Source organism: Mustela nivalis, assembly GCF_964662115.1.
Source record: "Mustela nivalis genome assembly, chromosome: 16".
Taxonomy (NCBI): Eukaryota; Metazoa; Chordata; class Mammalia; order Carnivora; family Mustelidae; genus Mustela; species Mustela nivalis.
Genome location: NC_139035.1, coordinates 33766229 through 33789571, shown reverse-complemented (window position 1 = coordinate 33789571; position 23343 = coordinate 33766229). Strand labels below are relative to the sequence as shown.

Below are 23343 nucleotides of genomic sequence, written 5' to 3'. Positions count from 1 at the left end.
GTGTTAAATGTAGAATACCTGGAAATGGTCTCTGAGGATTTGATAGCAGCTTTTACCCAGGCTCCTATCATAGATGTGAAACCCGAGTCCAAACTAGGTGCGTAGACGGTCCACACAGCAAGTGGCCATGCAGAGCCCTCCAAGTGCAAGGACGTGTGTCTGCCCCAGCCGAGCCCAGCACTCTCCAGCCCTTAGCCAGTGGCCTTCCAGTCTCCCAGTTCACAGCTCTGCCCAGTGACCTCCCCCATCTCTCTCTCTCTCTATCTCTCTCTCAAGATTTTATTTATTGTGAGAGAATGAGCACACAGAAGCACCGATCCCAGGACCCCGAGTTCACGACCTGAGCCAAAGGCAGACGCTGAGCCGACTGAGCCACCCAGGCACCACTCTCTCTCCCTCCCTCGGGTTTGAGCCAGCAGGCACCTCAGGGTGAAGCAGTACTCCCTGAGAATCGAAGTCTCCCGCTCTCTGCCAGTCCGCGGGCACTAGGGCACCCAGACTGCCTCTCTGTGGAGCTGCTCAGCGTGGTGTAGAAAAGCCCCCCTCTTTTCAATTGCTCCAAGCAGCTTTCCTCCATCCACCAGGAGCCTTGCTATTTGCACAGTCAATGGCTCTGGCAAGGCCAGGCCGCCCCTCCCTCCCCTGGAGGCACTGTGGGCACTGTTTGTGTCTCGGTCTCTATAGACTCAGCATTCAGCACTTGAAGAGGGTGAGACAATGGCCAGAGCAGCTGCCTGCAGACGGGGCTGGCTGGGAGGCTGCCGGGGAGCGGCAGGCCAGCCAGAGTTTGTGCACCTGGCACCTGTGAGCTTTCTCACAGGGCCAACGCGGAGGGGGTGAGCAGGGGAACTGGGATCCAGAGGACCTGGTCCAGGCCACCTGATTGGCTCCCTCCGCATGCCCGCAGCTTTCTTGGCTGAGCCTTCCACCAGCTGTGGAGTCCCTCAGGGCCTGGAGGGAAAAGCAGAGTCCTGGCCCCTGGGAAGCCCACCATTTACAGCCTCAGGACAGGAAGAGGCAGGACACTTGCCCAGGTAGAGAAAGACAGACACTTCTCCAGGAGCCCGGCCCAGGTAGAAGAAAGGTGCATTATTTGCAGAGATTGAGGTTGGTGCAACATGATTTAATTTGATTGAACATGCATTTATCGAATATGTACCATGCGCCAAGTGTTCTGGGAGGAAGGCATGTCCCCGTCCAGCTCATGACAGGCTTGCAATATGTCAAGGGAGTCAGGGGATGCACGTGAAGGATGCTCGCACAAGTTCAGTGTAAGTACTGCAGCGGGCCGGAAGAGAGAGGGACTAACCTGACCCAGAAGGGGCCCTCCAGGGAGGGAATGAGCCCTGGTGCCTTGGGGGAATTTAAACAGAGGTTGGAAGGTGACTACCGGGCCTGAAGAAGGGATTCCTCTCTGGAGCAGAAAGGTACGATAGGTGATGGCTGAGATCCCCACCACTTCTGGGTCCCATAACCTGGAGTCCCTGTTTGCTGCTTGGTAAATACAGCCGAGGAAAAAGGCTCCGCTGGAAGTGAAGTGGCGCATTGGCCCGGGCTCGTGAGAATGACCCGCAGCTGCTGGGCTTAATTCCGCAGTAAACAGCACCGGTTCTTCCCCCCTCCGCCCCCATGACTCCCCTCTGAGCAGGGTGCCAGGAAGGCTAGGCTGGGCTAAGCCCTGGGCTCCCCTGGAGCCAGAATTCTCATCATCACGTTCAAGTGAGCACTGAGTCTACAAGCAGGGGCAGACCCGTCAGAACGGAGTCTTGGTCAGCTCTCTGCTTGCACAGCTCTAACTTCTAATCATTGTCATAAACAGGACGGAAGCAGCTGCTCACTCCGGTCTATTATCAGCTTGGTTGGAGACAGAGAAATTTAAATGACAGTACGATGCTTAGCAAAGAAACGAAAGTCGGTGTTAAAAATAAAGAAAACAAGACAGCTTGTTTCATCGAAATGGAAGGGTTATTAAACAGCCCCGAATTAATCAGTGATCTGCCAGGGCTGGGAATTGAAGAGCAGCAGGACCAGGGGAGAGAGCTAAGGGAAGGTGGGTGGGACACACATCCCGTGGCAGGTGGGGGCTGGTTGCAGAGACTGGGAGAAGCGGGTAGGTCTTCAGAGGGGGAGAGGTGGCAGCTGATTCTCTGCCCCACAGGTAAGAGCAGTTAGAGGGCCCTGGGGGCTTCGGTATCCCAGCCTCTGTCCTTACAGAGTCCTGCTTCTGGACTCTCCATCGGCCACTACCGGTGCTAGCTCTGGGGGCCGCCTCCAGCCCTTCTCCTTCCCACCAGCCAGGGCGGGATGGGAGCTGAATGGTTTTCTGTGGATGGCCAGAAGCTCCAGACCTTTCCCTCTTTCATGGGAGTCTGCAAGAACTCAACTCTGAGTTGAGCTCCTGATACCCCACCCCCATTCCAAAGGGCATTCCTGAGTATGACTGGAGTCTTGCCCAGCTGGAGGCAGTGAGTGATCCTTGAAGCAAGTAGTCTCACCTTGGAGATCTCAGGGGGGTCACACCTCCAACTCCAGGGAGCAGAGCAGCAGGGCTAACGTGAGCCCCAAGTCTCACTTCCACACTTGGTACCTTTGCTAGAACATTCCATCTCAGGTATACCTGCCTTCTCACCTGCGTCAGCTCTCCCGCACAGGCTGTGGGAGGAGTATGCCAGTGACATAGCATATGGGACATTCTTAGTGAGCTCTAGTATCACTGTGCCAATGGCAGTTTCTATTACAGGGCGGGGGGTGGGGATGGTTCCTGGGTTCTAAGAACAAAACAGCAGAAGAAAGGTTTCGCAGAGGGCACAGAATGGGTCTGGCAGAGAAGCTGACTCGCTCACACCTTGGCGGGGCCAGGGGAGGGGAGGCCGTGGCGGAGCCCGTCTCTGTGCATATGTGCACCAATGCCGCCGTGCAGCATGTTGGATCTTGAACCAATCACTCCGAGAGAGCATTCTCTGCTCTTTGACCCCAACATTCTTTCTCCCCACCCCTCCCTCCCTCCTGCTTCCCTCCTGGCTGTTTACCCTTTTCCAGGCTCTTCTCTCACACCCCATTCATCATCCAGGCCAGATTCTCACTCAGGGAGTTCTTTTCATCTCCCGCCCCAGGCCCCACACCCTCCCACCACCCCCCAACTTCCCTCTCCTGCTGCACCAGCCTGCATCACCCCCACCCGCCCACCCCCCACCAGCTTTCCCTCCAGCACATTCTTCTCCCCCTGTGTCAGCCTCTCTGATAACTGTGTCTTTCACTTTCCCTCCCGGGAGGGCTGGGGTCCTAAACATTGCAAGCTGATGGGACTACACGGGTCTCCCCGAGGGGCTGATGCCACTCCAGGTGGTAAGGGTCCTGCAGACCACGTGCTTGTGCATCTGGGCACCGACAAGCCCCTTCAGTGGACAGATCTCTTTCCAGAATGGCAACCCCTCCTGGTCCACACGTGTCCCTTTTATCCAGCTCCAGAGCACTCCTCCTGCTCCGTGTGCAGGGGTGTGAACATGCCTGTTACTTAAGAGAGGCTGCCTGGCAGCTCAGGATCTTTTCTGCAGGAGCTCAGAGTCTCAGACAAAGAGAGAAGAATAGAAACAGAAGGTGGGAAGGCACAGGGTGGGGCACAGCCTGCTTAAGAAGCTTCCTCAGAAAAAGAAGTTACAACTTTTTATTCGGAGGCTGGTTGTCAGTTCAGAAGAGCGCTGGAGAAGAAGAGAGGCGGGGGGGGGGGGGGGGGCGGGACTTTACCCCTCATGGTGGCCAGACCCGGTATGGGAAGAGTCTAGAGAATGCGGAGCTCCAGCCCAGGGAATGTCCTCGGCACGGGCTCCTGCTCCTCCTCTCCCAAGGGCCAGCTTTCCGCTTTCCTCCTTCCCTCCTGCTTTCCTGCCAAGGGCACCTGGATGGATCACCAAGAGCAGCAGAAATGGCCCTTAAATCACCCTCAGGATGAGAGGAAGTAGGAGGTGAGTTGGAAAGCGTGGGGCTCAGAGACTGGGGAGAAAAGTGACAAGGGTCAGTGGCACCCAGTTCCTCCTAAGAGGCCAGGACCTCAGAGGTTTCCCCGTCCTAAGAATCTTGCATCACCTGGCTGACACAGAGCCTCCAGCCTTTGTCACCAGCACACACAGGGCAGCCGGCTGCTGTCAAGGGGATGATGTCCTTGTGCAGTGTTTCTCCAAAAACAGAAACAAGGGTCACAGGTGTTTATTCAAAGCGGTGGAGTTTGTGGAATACTTTGCACATCCATTGTCTCATTGATTCTCACCACAGCCCTGAGAGGTGTCCTTCCACAGCTGTGGAGATCGGGGCCAGAATGGTTAAATAACAGGTTCAAGATCACTGAACTAGGAAGTGGTTGAGCAAGACCTGAGCCCAGGTCTGTCCCCAAAGCCCACAGTGTCTGCTGCCTGGCCACACATGCACCACCATGAGTTTGACCCCCTTCTGGAAGAGCCCTGTTCCGGAACCTTCCAGGGAGATTCTCACCCCACCCCATCTGGTCCTGATCATTCTTGCTGTCAGTTGGCCACTTACCATATGCATTCTGTGTGACCTGTGAACTTGGGCAGTTTGGGTCTTCGGAGCTCTCTTGCCAAAGAGAGCTCTTTGGAGCTCTCCTGCACGAGGTCCATCTGTGTTCCACGTCCTTCACCGACAGAGCTGGGGCCTCCCCCGCCATTCTTCATCCTTCTGCCCCATTTCATCCACCTCCCAGTGACATTGGCTTTTTCCCCAGCGGGTTCAAGATGACCAACATTCAGGGCCCTTCCCAAACTGTTCACCCCCTTCTTCATTACCTCCATCAGTTACGGCAAATCATGGAGCCAAGCGCGTTGGTTCATGCCATGATGCAGGGCAGACTAGTCGCTGAGGAAAGCACATGGGCATCCCCATGTCCCCTGTCCCCTGCTTGTCATGACTCAGACCGAGCACAGAACTGAGGGAGAGGCATCATGCTGCCCATCACGGGATGCCGAAGAGCCAGGGATTATTCCTGAACTCTTACCTAAGAGCCTCTAATTCGATGGAGAGTAGGACACAGTCCTATAACAAGAGAGCCAACAACAGCAATGCAGCGTGTGCTAAAAACAATGCTTTCTGGCTGACTTTGGAGGAAAGAGAAGCGATGAGGGGTGGGGAGGACCTCAAGGCTTCCCGAAGCTTTGAAGGATACACAGGGCTTGGATAGGCCAAGAAGACTGTGGGGACAGGTGTTCCAGGGAGAGTGGCTAGGGCGGTGAAACTCTGCAAGATGTCCTGGGGACTCAGCACGTGAACCGGTTCTTTGGGAGAGGAGTCACTCTGGGAGAGGGGGAGGGGAAGCTGTAAAAAGAAGAGCCAGCTTGGGAAGAACTTGAACTTGGGGACTTGGCAGTCCGCCTTGAGTCTATCTGGGCAGCAGAAGGAGTTGCCATAGGTGGATATCACACTCCAGCCACGAGCCTGGCAAATAGACAAGGAGTTTGAAGCACAGGAAGTGATGCAGGACGAGGCACACCAGGTAGGGTATCTGCGACCAAATCTTCGCTGCCAGTGGCTTTCACTGAGGTCAGTCTTCGAGGAGAGTCTGGGCCAGTCTTACATGTCTCAGGGAGATGACACTAGGCTTGCTGGTAAGGAGACCCACTCTTGAACTTTGGGAAGCCTGACTTCTGGAAAAGGACAAGGTTTAAGAAACGCACATTGAGCTGGCCCCAGTGGCTCCTTTCCCTGCCGTGAGGACGTAGCTGCAGTGGTGGGGAGTGCTCCTTGTCCCTGGAGCACGTAGGCGGTCAGTGGCCGGCTCTGGGAGCCATGGGGTAGCAGAGAGGCAGGAGGGTCCCCAAGAGAAGGAGGATGTGCCAAGGAATGGCCAAGGCCATTGCAGTTTTCCTTCAAGAGACGCAAGACTGGGCAGCTTGCCGGGAAAGTGAGTGGGGTTTTGGGCCAGGCCACTGGCGGAGAGCGGAGAGGAATGCCTGGTGTTTTGTTTGGGTTCTTTCTTCCTCTCCCTTTCTCTTGCTTTCCCTCCCACTGCTGTGAATCGGAACTGTGTCATTATTCTCTGAAAACATTACAGTTAATGGCAGCATAATATGCCATTGTGTGGTAACCGTAATTTATTTAACAATTTAGTAGGGTACTTTCTACCCTGTGTTCTGCTCTCCTGCCCCATTTCAACCCCAGAGCGCCATGGCTCTCCCGTGTACAGTAAGGATGGGGTGAGAAGGCAGGAGAAACATCTCTGGGCTCCTTGGAAAGGTCATCTGGAAAATCTCTGAAAAGTGACTGCAAACCAGCAGACCTCTTGCCACAGAACAGCCCCAGAATCCACCTTGTAACAATCATCCTGACCCACACCCTCCCGCCACCCCCCCGCCCGGCTTCAGTACCAAAGTAAAATGGGAGGCTCACGTTTTGACCTTTGAAATCAAGCACTTGCCAGGTCTTCCTTAACATTCTGCTGAGTTTTCCCAGACCAGTAATGAGAGGGTTTGCTTGAAAAATAACATCCGAATATGTAGGTAGAGTGGACTAGCGGAGAAAGCATGGCCGTCAGGAGGTCCCGCTTCCTAGTGGAATGACCCTGGTCTAGCAATTCAGTCTTGCCGAGATTCGGGTTTTTCATCTGTGAAATGGAGAGGAGAACACTCACGTTGCAGGGTAAGCACAGGATTCTCCACTGCATGTGCGACGGATCTAGCACAGTGGGCCACTCAGCAATTAGTTAATAAATAGTAGAAGAATGGCAGCCCCCTTCATTATTTTTTGCTATAGGAAACAAATGGCAGTGGCAGTGGCTAACTTACGCTACTCGTGGCCCTCGGGGTACGAAGGCTCTTATCTTAGCACGAATCCAACTCAGTTTAGCAAAGCCATATCCCCACGTTGATGATGCCCAGCCTGCCTTTGGAAGGAGCCTGAGAATTCCTTTTTCTGTTCTTTCATCCTAAAATGCCAGAACAGTGCCCCCACTTCTCAGATGGTTGAAGCAGGGGCCAGCTCAGAGTCCCAGGAGAAGCCAAGTGACCTTTCAAGGCCCCACGCAGTGCCCAGGGCAGGCTTGCTCCCAGGGCCTGATGCTCAGAGTCCCGCTAACTTTCGCCGCAATGCTTTCTGCCCCAAGGGTGAGGTAGCCATGGCAAGGCTTGCTCCTCCTTGGCCATCCCCCAGAGGGGGTTGAAGAGGGCAAAGCCTGCAGAAGGGGGAGTGGGAAGGGAGGCGGGGCGGGCAGCTGCTTGAAATTGATTGCTCTTGGAGTTTAGTTTAAACCATGGGCTCTCTCAGCGCTGCCCGGGGGGCGACCTTTAGATAATAAAGGGAATTCTGGGAGATTTCTGACAGGCCCAAGACATATGGGGCAGGTCTGCAGGGTCAGGCGGTGTATCTCCCTGCTCCTGGCCCCAGGGTAATGAATCTTGTTTTGACTTTGTGAAGCTAGCCCAGGCACTGCCCCAGAAAGGAGCCGAGACCCCTCCCCTCCGCCGCCCCTCGAGTGTGTGTGTGCGTGTCTTTGGAACCCTTCATAATTCAGGGAGACAACTCCAAGCTTTTATGGCCTGAGAGGGGAGAGGACAAACACCGCATGTTTTGCTAAGGCCCTGGGAGAGCTGGTGTGGTTTCCAGGGCCCCATCGGAGCCCACTGGGAGAGCAGAGTTGGTGGGGGCGGGTTGAGGGAAGCAACAGAAAACCCGTCACCTGGGGTAAAAAAGGCAGTGGTCCCATAACAGAGCTGGGAGAGGAGCTGGTGTCAGCTGGAGGGAAGCACAGAATCTCCCATCGGGTTCTAGGGGCCTGTAGGTGACTCCCCTACTCCTCCGGGCAGGTGCAGCAGAGAGGACAGGAGCCACTCGCAGGAAGAGCTCCATGAGCGAGAGGCAGCAAATGCCATCTCTGATCCCCCGGGGATAAAGCAATGACAGGCAGCGCCACAGGTCTCTAGGCCTCAGTTGGGCACAGGTGAAAGAGGATGTTTGCTGCCGTCAGGTCCCACGGAGACATGGAGATTGACATGTCTACGGCATGGGCCCCGGGTTGGCGTATGCAGACACGCGTGCCTGCACGGGCCTGCCGACACGCCCAATTCCTTTAAAAGAACAACCCCCCGAACCACGATGGGAGATGGGGGAGTATGTTCTCCGTGCCCCTGCTGTGTTAGCTCCCTAGGGCTGCTCTACCCAAGTGCCACCAGCGGGCTGACTTCCCAGCCCTGGAGGCTGCGAGTCGAGGTGTCTGGAAAGCTGGCTCCTTCCAAGGGCCACGAGGGGAAGGTCTGTTCCAGACCTTTCTCCTTGGCCTCTTGATGGCTATCTTCTCTCTCTCTGTGTCTCTCCGCTTGATCTTCCCTCTGTGCCTGTCGGCCTCTATGTCCAAATTTCCCCTTTCTATCAGGACACCAGTCATTGGGATTAGGGCCCAACCTAATGGCCACATTTTAATGTAATTAACCTCTGTAAAGTCACCGTCTTCAAATACAGTCTCATTCTGAGGCCCTGCGGTTAGGACTTCGCCCCAAATTGGTGTGTGAGGGGTCATGATGGAACTCCGAATACCTGCCTTTCTGCCTTTCTTGCCAGGACCCAACCTCTGCATTTTGCCCCGTCACTCTGCCTCTGCCCACTGTGCCGTCTGAGAGGTCGAGTCCTTGGCTGTCAGGTCATCATGTGGGATCCAGAGCAGAGAAGCACACACAGCTCTGGTCACCCAGACCCTCACTGCCTCGCCGCCCGGAACATGGGCTTCTCTTTCACTGCCGATTGGAACCCCTAGGGCCCCCAACAACGTTCCCTTCTCTTACTCCCCAGTGCTTGGCCACGGGCTCTGCTCACCCACCTGTGACGGGAATCCCAGGCACATCCGGGTGGGTGTGTTTTCTCACATCTCACGGTAAGAGAAGGTGTCACCAGACGTTGTCTCAACACACACCGTAGGGCCACCACATCAGCCAGCATCCTCCATGCCACCTCCTCAGGGATGGATGCCAAGAGGCCCGTTTTCCCCCTCGGGCTCCCCTCACCTTCTTCCCCTCCCTCTGGGGCCAGATGTAGTCACTTAGCGTCACATAACAGCACAGAGTCGGGGGGAAAAATGACATTCGATTAATGAAGCAAACGCAGCTGGTACAGCAGTGACATCTAAATTGTTCCTTTGGTCCCTTTATTTTCTGTAGGAAATTCTCCCTCTCCCCACAGTCCCCCCCTTTCCCTTTAAATCGCGTGCATAAAATACGCTAATAACAATCTTCGGTGTCTGTGCATGAGTGACAGCTGAAATAAGAAAAAGACTAATCGTCCCTCCTGCAGCCCTGTCACATGGAGATTAAATGAGCCTCCCCCCAGCCCCTCCGTGCTCGCCGCCCCTCCCCCACTCTATCCTCTCCATCCTGGTCTCTCCTCAATGAGAATCATGGGCATTTGAATAATAATATTATAGACGCCATCAGGGTGACAGTGGGGAAAAAATCAGCTCAAACCCATGATTATTCCTTCAATCTAATAATTATTTAAATGCCAGATAACTCCTTTCACTCTAATTGAGGCCTTTCGGCTGTCGGCGTTACCCGGGCCTTTGCGTTCGCCCTGGCGCTCACCTTGTGCTACCCAGCGTGCCTGGACTACCTCCGCGGTCCGTGTTCGACACAGTGACGTTCGGCACGTGTGCATGTACGACTGCACAGAGGACATGATGACGGGTCCTTCAGGATCGTGCCGCCCACAGGGGACCAGCCAGGCCCCCAGAATCGCACATGCAGACATTTCATCCTCATAGACTTTAGTTCATAGAAATCTTAAACCCAGAGGAGACTTCTGAGGTCACTGGGACCAATCCCTTGCCTCGGGGTACACGTCTTCCTAGACAGCTGCTGGGAAAATTCCCTTTTAGAAGAGCCCATAGTCTCCTTGGCAGGAAGCCCAGGAATCCTCTCTAGACAGGATGTCCCCCTTAATATCTAACGTTCGTCTCTCCTGCTGCAGTTCTAACTCTTTGGGAAGAAGAGGCCTCCTGTCACTTAGACTGCCTCTGACCTGTCTGTGAGGTTGTCTGTACCCCAGAAGGATGTGGCTTGGGACAGCATAGCCCCCGAGTCAAAACGTGGGTGCCATTCCCGCATGTGGCAATGGGTGTGGCTTAGAGGAGGTCAGAAGAGGTCATTCTCGGGACACAGAAAGGAGCCACTGACTGGCTCTTTCATCCCATCCCCCTCGGCCCCGAATCCCTCACCTCCTTGAGTCTGCCCTGCATAGTCACTCCTTGCCCAGGCCGAGTGGCGGGCTCCCTTCTGCCCATCCGGGGACTGCCACCATCAAAGGCACCTTCTTACCCCAAACGGGGCAGTCTTGAGCCAGAACACAACTGACTTCCGGGACTCTTTCACCTACCGAGGGAGCATGGGACTTTCTATCAAAAGGTCTAGCCTGTCTCTGACTCACTCTGGGTCGCGTTGGACAATTGGTTTTTTCTTTCCATGGTCTGTGGTTTCTTTATAGGAAGGAAGGGAGGTGGGAAGAAAGGGAGGAAAGAAGGAAGGGAGAGAGAGGGGAGGGAGAAAAAAAAGAGAAAAGAAGTGAGTTGGAGTGATCGTATAATCTCCTTTAGCGCTGGCCCGGATTCCTGCTTTGTAGGCTCTACTCATAAGAAAGGGGTGTTGGGACAAAGGACGGCCCTCCCCTCACCCCCACAGTGGGTGAGGAAGGAGGTGACAGTGGAACCCAAGAGCAGCAGCTAGCTCCCTCTTCAACGTCACAGCCTCACGGCCACTCTTACCTTCGCTCTGTCACCATCTGGCTCCTCAGGATCCTGGCCATGAGAGCCACTGAGTCGGTGCTGTGGTAGTAACAGGCACCTTTTGCCATTATTGTCATGAAGAATGTCATAGGCAAGAGGTTGCTGGTGATGATGGTGCAAGTGGTGGTGACGAAGGCGGGGACAGTGACAATAGAATGGAGATGGTGGTGGTGGTGTTGCGGCAGAAAGGTCCAAGGGTGTGAGATCTATGGTCATGAACTTCAACTCAGTTTAGCAAAAATGGTACCCGGATTCTAACTCTCCTTCCTATTGGCTCCTTTTGCAATAACGGAGACCGAGTGAAAGCACAGAGGCGTGTCACCTAGATCTCCTGGGAAGAGGCATCAGAGCGGGTAGGCAGGGAGGAGAGGCTCCTGCCCTGAGCTGAACTGGGAGTGCCTGATTGTCACTTCTCCCCGCTTTGCCACCGACACCTACAGCAGCTGATCTGGAAGGTATTAGATACTTCCACAGGCTGTCACCAACACCTGCCTCCTGAATCCTGATCAGAGAGATGGTGTCATCAAGCCCTCCGAATAAAATATTTAGGAATACTTGCTTCCCAGAGAGCCGGGGTGGCCTCTCCTTGGTATCAGGAGTGCTCTGAGTGAAACGTCTTCAGAGGCTCGGCCGAGAGGGCGAATGTCCTAGAGCAGCGTGTCCTGAATGGGGACAGGGGACGGGGAAAAGAAAGAACAGGCACGTTTTGGCTCTTGAGAATGCCTCTGACAGACTGACTTCACACACAGCCACAGAGAGAGATGACAGAAAGGACATGTCATTAAGGGAAAACTCCCAGGTTGACATTAGATAGTTGGTATCGGGAAGAAATGCTGGTTATACCAAGTTCCTAGGCACATGTTTGCTGACTTCTACCAAACCGAGGCTGGAAAATTCATTCTGAGACAGATCGCGGAATGGCGGAGTCCATGAAGAGCTGGAAATATTGACAAATAAATTATTAATCATAGTGGCTAATGTCTCTGGAACGTTTCAAATGGACTGGACATCATTCTAAGTGTGTTATATGTGTTAACTGACTTCATCATCATAATCCTATGAGATAGATGCTACTACTAATCCCATTTTATATGGATGGGGACAGAGCATCACAGAATGGCTAAGTACCTTGACCAAGTTTACACAGCTGTCAGCTCTGTTTGAATCCAAGCAGCTAAGTTCAGAGCTCAGGCATTTAACCATTAGAGCACACCACCTCTCAGCAGAGGCACAAATGTTCTACTTTCCTCTGAACTCAGATAGGAGACCTGATCCTTGCCAGCTGGGCCCTGCTTTGGAATGGTAATATCAACCTTGGCACAGAGTGACGGAGGCTCTCAACTTGGCTATTAAGTCCGTTGTCCTTGTGAGAGCCACATTCCCAAAGTGGACCATGAGCCTCCCTTGCCACCCCTGCACTGTAGACCGTGCCTCCTCTTGACTACTGTGTACCAGTACCTGCTGCTACAAGGGCAGAAGGTCCCGGGAGCCATCGGTCCCAGAGTAGATGCTGATTAAGGAGTAAGAGGTAAGCAGGCCACTATAGTGGTCTAGTGAGAAATCCTGGCCCAACCAGCCTTACCAGGACCACAGTCTCAATGACAAACTCTAGAAACTAAAGGAAACACACTTCCACCAGTCTTCGGGCAGGCTGCTGAGAGGCAACGTTGGGACTGTTGCAGTAGTATGATAGAGAAAATCACTCTGAATCTGTTCCCTTTCCCCTGACTTAGGCTTCCCAGATAGAGCACCTTCACTGAGTCAGGGAGACCTGGGCCTCACGGTCTACCCACAATGTTTATTCCCATGAAAATGAAGAATCTGAGCAAAAAGGGAGCTCAGGAGCTCTGGCAGGATTCCTGAAGCACAGTCTCCTGGGGAGGCTTCGGTGATCATAGTAACAGTGGGCCCAAGCTGAGCACTCACTGTGTCCCAGGTGCCATGCTAAGAGGTTCCCCACATCATCTCATTCTCTTTTGTGACAACCTGAGAGATACCTTCAGTCATTGCCCCGTTCTGCCGGAAACGGAGGTGAAGTTGACTTGCCCCAGAGCCCAGCTTGTCCCCAAATGGTGCCTAACAAAAGTCACTCACTATTCAAATTGTGCCTCAGGAGGAGAGTGGGCAGGGGGGTGAGATGGTTGATCTTAACCGCACACTGTGTGCTTTGGTGCTCTCTCTGCTACCAGGACCTTCTTCCTCCAGCCACGGGCTAAGCATGTATGCAGCGTGTGTGCTATGGCAAAGGCAGAAGTGTAATGTTCAGCTCAGGGCCAGGGAGTCTGAGGGTACACTTTCTAAAAGACCAAACCCCAAGTGCAGACTGGGGACACTTCCACGGCCTTCCTCACAGCTCTTCAGGGGACATTCTGGCCTCCGCGTGGCCAGAGGAGCTTTCCTACCCAGAGACAGGGGCATGGCCAGAATGGTCTCTTGTCATTCCCGCTCCAGCTGGAGAACGTGAGGCTTCTGTTGTTTCCTTTCCACAGCTCCTCTTGAGGAATTCATGTCCTGCTACCGGCCCCAGGACGTCACTAAAAATAACCTCTGGTTTTCAAACTGAAAGCCCAAAGCCCTGTCTGTCGGGAGGCTTTGCTGGTGCGCGCGTGGGGCCGGAAGGGCTGTGTCGGAGTCGCTGAGGTCGGCCTGGGCCTCATGCCGCTGTTGCCTTCCTCTTTCCAAGGAAGCCTGGGGCCTCGTGAGTCACCCCAGAACACCCCAGTGGAGCCTGGTTCGAGGAGGGTGGTCAGGTGGGGCTTCCCTCTGGCTCCATGGTGGCTGTCAAGGCCTCGAGGAGGAGCGATTCTAAAGATACAGAGCAAAACTGCGGATTTTCCAAAACTGCGCCCGTTCTAATTCTACCCCATTCCAGCCAGATCTGGGGGCAGGGGGCGTGCGGGAGGGGGGAGTTGAAGGAGACACGGCTCTCCTAAGCTGCCTTGGAGCAAATTCTCTATCCTTAGTTTGAGTGCTTCCACTCTTTTTCAGAGTTCTGTCTGGACTTGTCTGAGAAGGTTGCTGGACAGTCTGTCCAACTAGAGAGCAGATTTCTCGGCCAGACAGCTCACTGCCTCCTCCCACCGCTGCCGCCTCTGCCACTGTCCCTGTGCCTGGAAATCAGAGGCAGTGCCCTCAGAGACTGGGACAAGCTCTACTCTCCCATCCTCTCTGCTCGGGAGTGTGGAAGCTCCCACAGGAGCCCCACCTTGCCCTTCTGGCAGCTTCCTAAGAATACAGAAAAGCTTTCAGACCTGGGGGTCAGAGGGGAAGGAGCAGAGGAGACGGGACAGGAGAGTGACTGGACTTCGGGCAGGATAGGCATGGACTTCATGCATCCTTAAACCGCCGCGGGGCCCCTGCAGTGGCTGGAATGAGGGTGACCGTCGACTCGTCTCCCTTTGCTTCTCCCCACATGTTTGAAGCCCAGAACTCTTGCCCAGGTGGCTCAGGCCGGACTCAGGGAGCCAGCCCCCCTCAGCAAGGAGGTCAGTTCCTCCCATGCTTCACCTGGAGAGAAGCTGAAGTGGAAGCAATTCTGGCCAGACCTGGCCACTTGCTCACTGGAACCGTGGAGACGCCATCCCCTTGTCCCATAGCAGGCTGTTGGAGCGGGAGGAATATTCATCCTTCTCCCCAGGGCTGTTCAGGCCCCTGAATGCCACATGGGAGAACCCCAGTCCTGTCAGGGTCCCCGTATTTCACTTTTCTAACAGGTTTCAACAGCTCACGCTCAGGAATTCTCGTTTCTGGAGAGGACGAGTCTGAGGGGCAGTGGGGGGCACTATTTTTTCAGGATGAACAGCTCAGTCTCCTTCCCTGCGGAGGACAGAGCCTGAGACGGCACTGAAATGCAGCAGTGCGAGGGGCTGGGTAGTCAGAAATAAGAAGGAATTTTATCGGCAACCTCAGGCTCTGGGAGTAGTTGACCTGGAGAGCTTAGAAGAGGGCCTTCTAAACAAGCTTTTCAAAAACAGGAGAAATTTCCACTCGACTGGGAGAGGACAGACGTGACACCTGGGTAGGGAAGACTGGCTTTAGTGCCGACACTCGGATGGACTGGCTGGGTGGACTTAAACAGTCTTTTAACCTCTCTGAGAGATAAAAAACGATGTCTTAAGAAGACAGAAATAGAGATGCTTTGTAAAGTTAAAAAAAAAGAAAGAAAGTATTTTACAGCATCAAGGCTGGAGACCAAAATAGATAACAGGATTCCCTGAACATCCCAAAGAGGGGGAAAGTATATTAAAAATAGAAAAACCAAAATACAGAAGGAAGAGACTCAGAGCTAGCCGGGATCGGGACCCTGGGTCAGGCCATCCTCCTCCCCTTTGCAGGATTTCTTATCCCCTCTGACCACTCTGCCTTGTGTTTTCCAGAACCATGTGAGGGCCAGCCCAGGAAGGTGGAGTAGATGAGAACTGAGAGGCTCCGTGTCCTCCTGCCCGCCCCACTCAGAATGGAACAGAGGAGGCCCTGGCCACGGGCTGCAGAGGTTGACAGCTGGTCGGTGGTCCTGCTCTCCGTGGTCTGGGTGCTGCTGGCCCCCGGGGCCGCGGGCATGCCTCAGTTCAGCACCTTCCACTCGGAGAACCGGGACTGGACTTTCAACCACCTGACAGTGCACCGAGGCACGGGGGCGGTGTACGTGGGGGCCATCAACCGGGTGTACAAGCTGACGGGCAACCTGACCATACAAGTGGCTCACAAGACAGGGCCAGAAGAGGACAACAAGTCGTGCTACCCACCCCTCATCGTGCAGCCCTGCAGCGAGGTGCTGACCCTCACCAACAACGTCAACAAGCTGCTCATCATCGACTACTCAGAGAACCGCCTGCTGGCCTGCGGCAGCCTCTACCAGGGGGTGTGCAAGCTGCTGCGGCTGGACGACCTGTTCATCCTCGTGGAGCCGTCGCACAAGAAGGAGCACTACCTGTCCAGCGTCAACAAGACCGGCACGATGTACGGCGTGATCGTGCGCTCGGACGGCGAGGACGGCAAGCTGTTCATCGGCACCGCGGTGGACGGCAAGCAGGATTACTTCCCCACCCTGTCCAGCCGGAAGCTGCCCCGCGACCCCGAGTCCTCCGCCATGCTCGACTATGAGCTGCACAGCGACTTTGTCTCCTCCCTCATCAAGATCCCCTCCGACACCCTGGCCCTGGTCTCCCACTTCGACATCTTCTACATCTATGGCTTTGCCAGCGGGGGCTTCGTCTACTTCCTGACGGTGCAGCCCGAGACCCCCGAGGGCGTGGCCATCAACTCGGCGGGGGACCTGTTCTACACGTCCCGCATCGTGCGCCTCTGCCAGGACGACCCCAAGTTCCACTCCTACGTGTCCCTGCCCTTCGGTTGCACGCGGGCGGGCGTGGAGTACCGCCTCCTGCAGGCCGCTTACCTCGCCAAACCCGGGGACTCCCTGGCCCAGGCCTTCAACATCAGCAGCCACGATGACGTGCTCTTCGCCGTCTTCTCCAAAGGGCAGAAGCAGTATCACCACCCGCCGGACGACTCTGCCCTCTGTGCCTTCCCCATTCGGGCCATCAACCTGCAGATCAAGGAGCGCCTGCAGTCCTGCTACCAGGGGGAGGGCAACCTGGAGCTCAACTGGCTGCTGGGAAAGGACGTCCAGTGCACCAAGGCGGTAAGGAGACGCTCCCCTCCCCCTCCTCCTGATCCGACACTGGCCTTCCACTTTCAGGCGGGTGACCCATGGTACAGCCTGTTCCCCACCACCCAGGGACGCAGATGAGAAGGGTTTTAGGTTCACGTTATCTGGTTATAACCAGGAACACAGAGCCTGACCTAGACCCAACACTTGGAGTGTGTCTGTTGATCCATTGAGTTGTTCCAAAAATGCATAGCGGGTGCCCTTGTAGGCCCTGCCAGCTTCCGCAGTGACCCAGCCAGCCAAGCGCCCTGCCTTCATGGCACTTTCATGAGTGAGGGGAGACAAAGAAATGCATAAGAGGTGTAGGCTGTCAGACAGCAGTAATTACTGTAGAGAAAAATAAAGCAGGGAAGAGGGAGGGGCCATACCCAAGAAGACTGGTTCATTGAAAAAGTGGCATTTGAGCAAAGACTGAGGAAGGTAAGGAAGTGAGTCATGTTGATATCTGGGGAAAACATTCCGCGGAGGGAGTGGCAAGGGCGAAAAATTCAGGGCGTGCTTGGTGTGTGTGAAGAGGTAGGGAGCATGTGGGATCCAGGGCTTGGGATCAGGGCATGTGGGAGAAAGGATGGTAAGTATCGAGGCTGGTGGGCGATGACAGGAACCAGACTGTGCACGTGGAGGGCTTTGTGGACCACTGGGAAGCCGGTGTCAAGTAGTCAGAGAGATATGTAAGTCGGAGGAGAGGGAAAGGAGTCAAGCTGGACTGGTAGATGGAAGACTACGGGAAAAGAATCCAGAATCTGGGCAAAGAGAAAAGATGAGAGGAAGGGAAGCTCGGAATCCAGACCTAAGGACAGCAGATACAAGAACAACAGTGATGAGCACTGCCCTGACAGAGGGCCAAGGTGCTGCCATCTAAGTGGTCACCATGATCCGTCCATCCATCTGTCCATCCATCATCCATCCCTCCCTCCATGCATTCATCACCCATCCATCTATCCGTCCATCCATTCATCCCTCCCTCTATGCATCCATCACCCCTTCGCCCACCCATCCATCCACCCATTTAACAAGAGAGTACTGAAGATGTTCTGAGTGCCTAACACCGTCCCAGGCACTGGGGATGCACCCATAAAAAGATGTGATAAGTACTCTCACATGTGTCATAATCTAGTGGGAGAGAGAGAGATAAGGAGAGGGAGAGAGAGGCAGATACTGGTAATGTAATACAGTGGCTAGGAGTTTGGGCCTCAGAGACAAAGATCACAGTCCAAATACTATCTGTGCTGCTTCCTGGCTTCAAAAGTAATTTAATGTCTCCACATTATCATCTGTGAAACGGGGAACGTAATGCCTACCTCATGGGATGATCAGATGAGATAATACATGGCAAAGATTAGCATCGAGTTAGGTTTACCGTTGCTAGTTACCTATTAGGATGGGTGACAGGTGCCAAAATAGATTTCCGTGCAAAGTGTTGTGGACTCTGGATCTGCAACCTGGGGAAAAATCTGAGGCCAAGGGCCCCATATGGCCTTTTGAGTACCCTAAGTTGAGGGTGCCTGCTAGTGGAACCAAAAACCACTTCCTAAAGTGAGAAAACAGGTCATGCCTCATCTATGCTTCTGTTCACACCATCGTTTGCTTGGTATGGTAAGATAGTGGTTAAGACAGTAGACTTTGAAGTCCAGCGGATTTGTATTTTAAAATCAGTTCTACCACTTAAAACTCTGTGACTTTGGGCAAGCCATGTGTTTGGTCTGAGTTGTAATGTTTCACCTTTAAAATAGAGATAATGATACCCTCTTTTTATGACTTAGGGAGATCAAATAGAAAATGTATATAAAATGCTTAGCACCATACTTGACATATAATAGGCATTCAATAAATGGAAGCTAAAATTGTTGATATTAATCATAATAGCCCAAAACCAGTTATTTGCTCTTATTTCACTTTTATTTTTTAAAGACTTATTTATTTATTTATTTATTTATTTATTTATTTTAGAGAGACAGAGAGAGAGAGCACACAGGGGCCAGAGGGGCAGAGGGAGAGAGAATCTCAAGCAGACTCCCGGCTAAGCATGGAACCCAACGAAGGGCTCAATCTCACAATCCCAAGATCACGGGCCTGAGACTGCAACCTGAGCCACTACCTAGAGTCAGATGCTTAACCGACTGCACCACCCAGGCACCCCTGTTATTTCACTTATATTAAATGAGGAGGCTAGGAGGCTGAACTAGATAGTCTCTAAAATTCTTTATTATGAACTAGATAGTCTCCAAAATTTTTTACTCTTTATTCTGTAATTTATGGTCTCCAACCAATCAGGAGAGGTTGTGAGGAAATGCAAGGGTTAACCCCCTTGCAGAGTCCTGCCTGGTTCCCAATGCCCAGCGGGGGCCTTGTCAGGAGGAAACTGCTGATTCCTGCCTGCTTCTGAGCCAGAGTGAAAAGGAAGCCTACACCCTTCTCTGGCTCCAGTGGCTTGCAGAGAGACAAGCCCGGGCTAGTGACCAAAGAGCAGCAAAGGCACTGGGAGAGAGGTGACAGTCGGTGGGACCAGGACCTGAGAGAACAGCCCCTCCTCAGCCCCCCTGTCCCATCCCTGACAGTCATGGTCATTGGGTGCAACCTTTGCAGCAATGTGGGCAGGGAAGCTGGAATTCGAGTTGCTGCTTAAAATCCCAACAATCTCAGGAGTCCCAGACCTGGGGATCCAGAAACATTTGGTGGCCTTGGGGAGGGTGAGGGATGGGTCAGTGAAGCTGTGGTCCCACAGCTTACTTTTAGCATAATCTCTGGACTAGCATATCTCAGATCAAGGGCTTGAGCTTTGTGCCCAGAAGACAGATGAGGAAGAGGACTGTCACTCACCGAATGGAAGCCGTGTGCTGAAGACCGAGCTGGGCAATTGAAGTGTTACCTTATTTGATCCTTGGTATAACCCTATGAAGCAAAGACGATCATCCTCATTGAGCAGATGGAAAAACAAAGGCTCACAAAGACTAACTAAATTGCTTACATCTACACAACTCTAATGACAAAGCAGGAATTCGAGCTCCGCTCAGCCCATACGACTTCTGAGTCCGAGCTCTTTCTGTCCAGCCGTGCTGCTGCTAAGGGAGGCCATACTTCAAGCTCTCGCCATTTGAGCAAAAATAAAGGGGCATCAGATATTTGGAAACCCCTGACAACATAGAGAAGAGAGAAAGAAATGCCAGTCAACTCCAAGGGCTGAGCTTCTGGAAAAAAAAATATCTCCCTTTCAGTTCTGGAGATTCTAGAATCAGGAAGGGTGTAGAGAAATCTACAATCACAGACAGTTTTTTTTTATTTTGCTGTCATTGCTCAGAAATGGGCTTGGTCTCTGCCTGTGCCCAGACTCTGCAGCCTTCCCAGCCCGTGGAGAAAGTGAGAAGGAAACTGAAGCCCTGAATCAAGGACTTTTGAGCTAAAGAAATCTTGACCATCACTTGGTCCAATGCTTTCGCCTAACAGAGGTTCAGAGAGGGTCTGTGACATACCCAGGTCACATGGGTGGATAGTGGTAGCAACAGGACTACAATTTAGATTTCTTAAGTCTTACCAGAATACCTGCTGCCTACGGTGTAGGGATGGGAAGGAAAAGCAGAAAATGTAAAAAGCGGTAACTGATTCCTTTGACCTGCCTTTCTTGGGAGCTAGAAATTTCCATCATTGGGTCTAGTGCTGTGCTAGTAAACATTAAATAGCTGGTTCTATGCAGGGAGAGGGGGTGGGGTGGGAATATTTGATTAGAAGTATTTGGCGATTTCTAGGGTGTAAATACTCTCACCATGGCCAAGTTCAGGCCACCAGTGTGATGCTACTGACTGCAGATGTGCACGGTCACCCCTCGTGAGCTGTCCAGCATGCCACTGCTTCACTCCCTTCTTGAGGAGCTTATGCCTTCTGCTGTGTCTCCCTTTTCTCTAGTGGTTCAAGGTCATCCTTAACCTGAATGTCGGTCCCTTTGCTAAAGAATGCATACATTCACACACACACACACACACACACACACACACACACACACACTCACTCACCGTACACTCAGACACACACAAGAGCAGCTCCACCTTTCCCACTGGAGTCGGGGCAGCTGCTCTCTGGAGAACACCAAGGAATCACAAGATTCCTCACGAGGCTCTATTCCCTTGATCTGAGAAGGGAGAGGAAGGGAAGTCCCCGGTTTAGCCATCACATGCCCTGGCTCATAAACCATTTTTTCCAAGGAGGTCAGCTGTCAGTGAGTGATGCCCCAGCCTGTTCTTCCCCGGTGAGGGTGAGAGGAGGAAGCTGAAGGGAGCAGCTTGCAGGTTTCTCCCTAATGCTTTCTGTTTCCCACAACAGTCATTTCCTTCCTCCTCTGGGATGCCTTTTCAGACCCAGGAGGAACAGCTTCTCGGGGTTCTTCCTGGCCTGGGGTCTGTAGCCTCTGCCCACAGGATTCCTGTTTAAACAGTCAGCCGGAGCGTCTCAGGGGACCCATCGTGACCCAGCCCCAGGCTAGGAGCTGTGCCGGCAAGACGAGCCCCTCGGCAGCCCCCGTCCTTAGGAAGCATGTGGTCTTCTTCTTTTTTCTTGCAACTGAGTGATACCTTAGAAATAATCCATTTACGTTCCCATTTAACAAGTCCAAGAGAGTTCATTACTGTTCTAGGTTTACACAGCCACCTAGCAGGTGAACAGAGGCCAGAATTCAGGTCTTTCTACTTTGGGGTAAGTTCATTTTTCATTGGCTCAGGGTGGTCTTCTTTCTAAGGTGCCCTAGCGTCTCCTGAAAGCTACTCTTTATCTGGGCACACCAGCAATCCCTTCAGACAGGAAGGAGACCACCTCCGGCATTGTCTTGTATTCTTGTCGCCGTAAACATGGCTGAAGACCTCGAGTGTGCAATAGTGGAAACCGTCGTACAACTTAACAAAACTGAGGAATGGATTCTTCCATTTGCTCCTCAATAATTTTCTCAGAAAAATGGTCAAACAGTATGACAAATGAAGAAATGGAGGTTTAAGCAGATGAAGTAACTTTTCCAAAGTATAAGGACCTGCCCTGTATTATGATGATCCTTTTCAGTCTATCCTCAGCGTACGATCTGATGAATGTTGGGATGGCTTGCAATGCCTTACACCCAAAGGGAGACGAGGCCTGGCAACCCAAAGCACAAACAAGAAACCCTTGCCAGCTGATAGAAATCCTGTGATGTTGCCTCCAGACTGAGTCTCCCCTGTCTAAATAAAAGGATATGGTCCCCAGGGACATGGAGGACATGGAAATGACCAGACAATGAGTTAAAGCAGTTATCTTTCTAGATGACCCCGGATCTCTTAACAGAAGAGTGGATGAGTGGCTGTGGGTTAGTGCGAGGAAGCCTACAGACCCTTCTGTCTGGTTTCACGGGAGCCGGCGTAGGATTTATGAGTCACTTGGTGACATGTTTTCGTTGGAGGCATGTGTTAGGTTCCTGAACCCCAATAGTGTACCTTCTGAGGCCTGGTGTCCTCGGGCTGGTGGTTGGGTGCGGGCTAGTGCAAGGAGATTGCCCTTCTGCTGTCATTTACCCCAATTCCCTCCCTTCCCTCCAGCCGGTCCCCATCGATGACAACTTCTGTGGGCTGGACATCAACCAGCCTCTGGGAGGCTCAACTCCAGTGGAGGGCCTGACCCTTTATACCACCAGCCGGGACCGCATGACCTCAGTGGCCTCCTACGTTTACAATGGCTACAGCGTGGTTTTTGTGGGGACGAAGAGCGGCAAGCTGAAAAAGGTAAGAGTCCGTGAGCGCAGACCCCCCAGAGCTGTTCAGCTGTTGGCAGAGATTTAATACAGGTAACTCTTCCTTTCCTTGAAGAAACTAGAATGGGGGAGTAGAAAGGGGTTAATTTTGTGGCTTGTCTTCTAGCTGCTTCCTCCAGTCATCGGGGAGTGACTGGGGAAGACCAGCATGTTTCAGTATTGTCCAAACTTCACAAAATTAGAAAAGTACTTCAGCCTGAGGGCAGCGGGGAGGAAAGAGAATCAGCCTTTATCTCCAAATCAAGTAGAACCAGCACTTTGACTCTCTGTGTCACGAATCACCCACATCACAAATCCCTTGCCACCGTTCAGAGTTGACGGCACTGGTCAGAAGTCTTTGTTGCGTCCAAAGCAGGTGGTGGTCAGAGCAGGTGACTGGGCCCGATTGAAAGAATCCAGGCGTGTGGTGCCTGCGTGAGAAACCGCTGTCCTGCCTTTCCTCTGCCTGCAACCACAGACCCTTCCCCGCCCTTCCACGCCCCGCTCAAGACTTGAGCTGCCAGGAGGAAGTCGCTGTCTTATCTCACGGCTGCCCCGGGCCCCTCTGCCAGCACTGACTGGCCGGGGCCGGGGGCGCGGAAGGCCTCTGGCGCAGCGGGCTTGAGCCAGCAGCTTGTTCCTGCTTGTCTAGAGCTCAGGGTGCAGAGAAGAGCCCGGTCTGGTTCATTACGTGGGATTCCGGCAGCCACATTCTTTCCCGTTCCAGCTCATCCCTTTGCCCATGCTCACCGTCCTGCCTCCTTTCCCCAGTCCCGCCACCTGTGGGCCGAGGCCCGTGCAAGACCTCAGCACGTCTCACCCTTTTGTGTTAACACCCCCCCGGCAGCTCTTTCCCCCAAACCCATTTAGAGCCCCGGGAGAGAGGTCTTTCGGGAATGTGGAAGGACGGGTGGTGAGGAGCGAGCCTGAGGAAGAGTTTGCTTGTTCTGCTTGTTCTGAGTTGCTGCCAGAGGAGGTGAGACAACTGGTCTAGGTTTGTGTGGAGGAGCTCAGCTGTCCAGACAGCTTCTGGTTCTCACGATGCAAAGGCCCTTTAACCCTTTTCTGGCTCTGCTGAAGGTTACTACTTGTTCCGGTCCTGGGACCATGGACCTTGGCTTGGCCTTTAAGCCCATGGAAGAGAGTATGGATGTGGTTCCTGCCTTT

General features: G+C 53.3%; 1 protein-coding gene and 1 long non-coding RNA gene across 2 annotated transcripts in view; one reads left to right on the top strand and one right to left on the bottom strand.

The window, feature by feature from the left end:
• Positions 1 to 23343, top strand: part of PLXNA2 (plexin A2) — a 207745-nt gene that overhangs the window by 9856 nt on the left and 174546 nt on the right. The window contains exons 2-3 of the mRNA XM_082704152.1: positions 15142 to 16409; positions 21986 to 22168. Coding sequence (XP_082560278.1) covers positions 15177 to 16409; positions 21986 to 22168 — 1416 coding nt within the window. The 5' untranslated portion in view covers positions 15142 to 15176. The remainder of the gene's footprint in view (positions 1 to 15141; positions 16410 to 21985; positions 22169 to 23343) is intronic.
• Positions 3742 to 11210, bottom strand: LOC309850257. The gene is made up of 3 exons (XR_014304154.1): positions 9570 to 11210; positions 8813 to 9030; positions 3742 to 6607 (listed from the first exon to the last, which is right to left on the bottom strand). It is a non-coding gene; the product is annotated as an uncharacterized lncRNA (long non-coding RNA).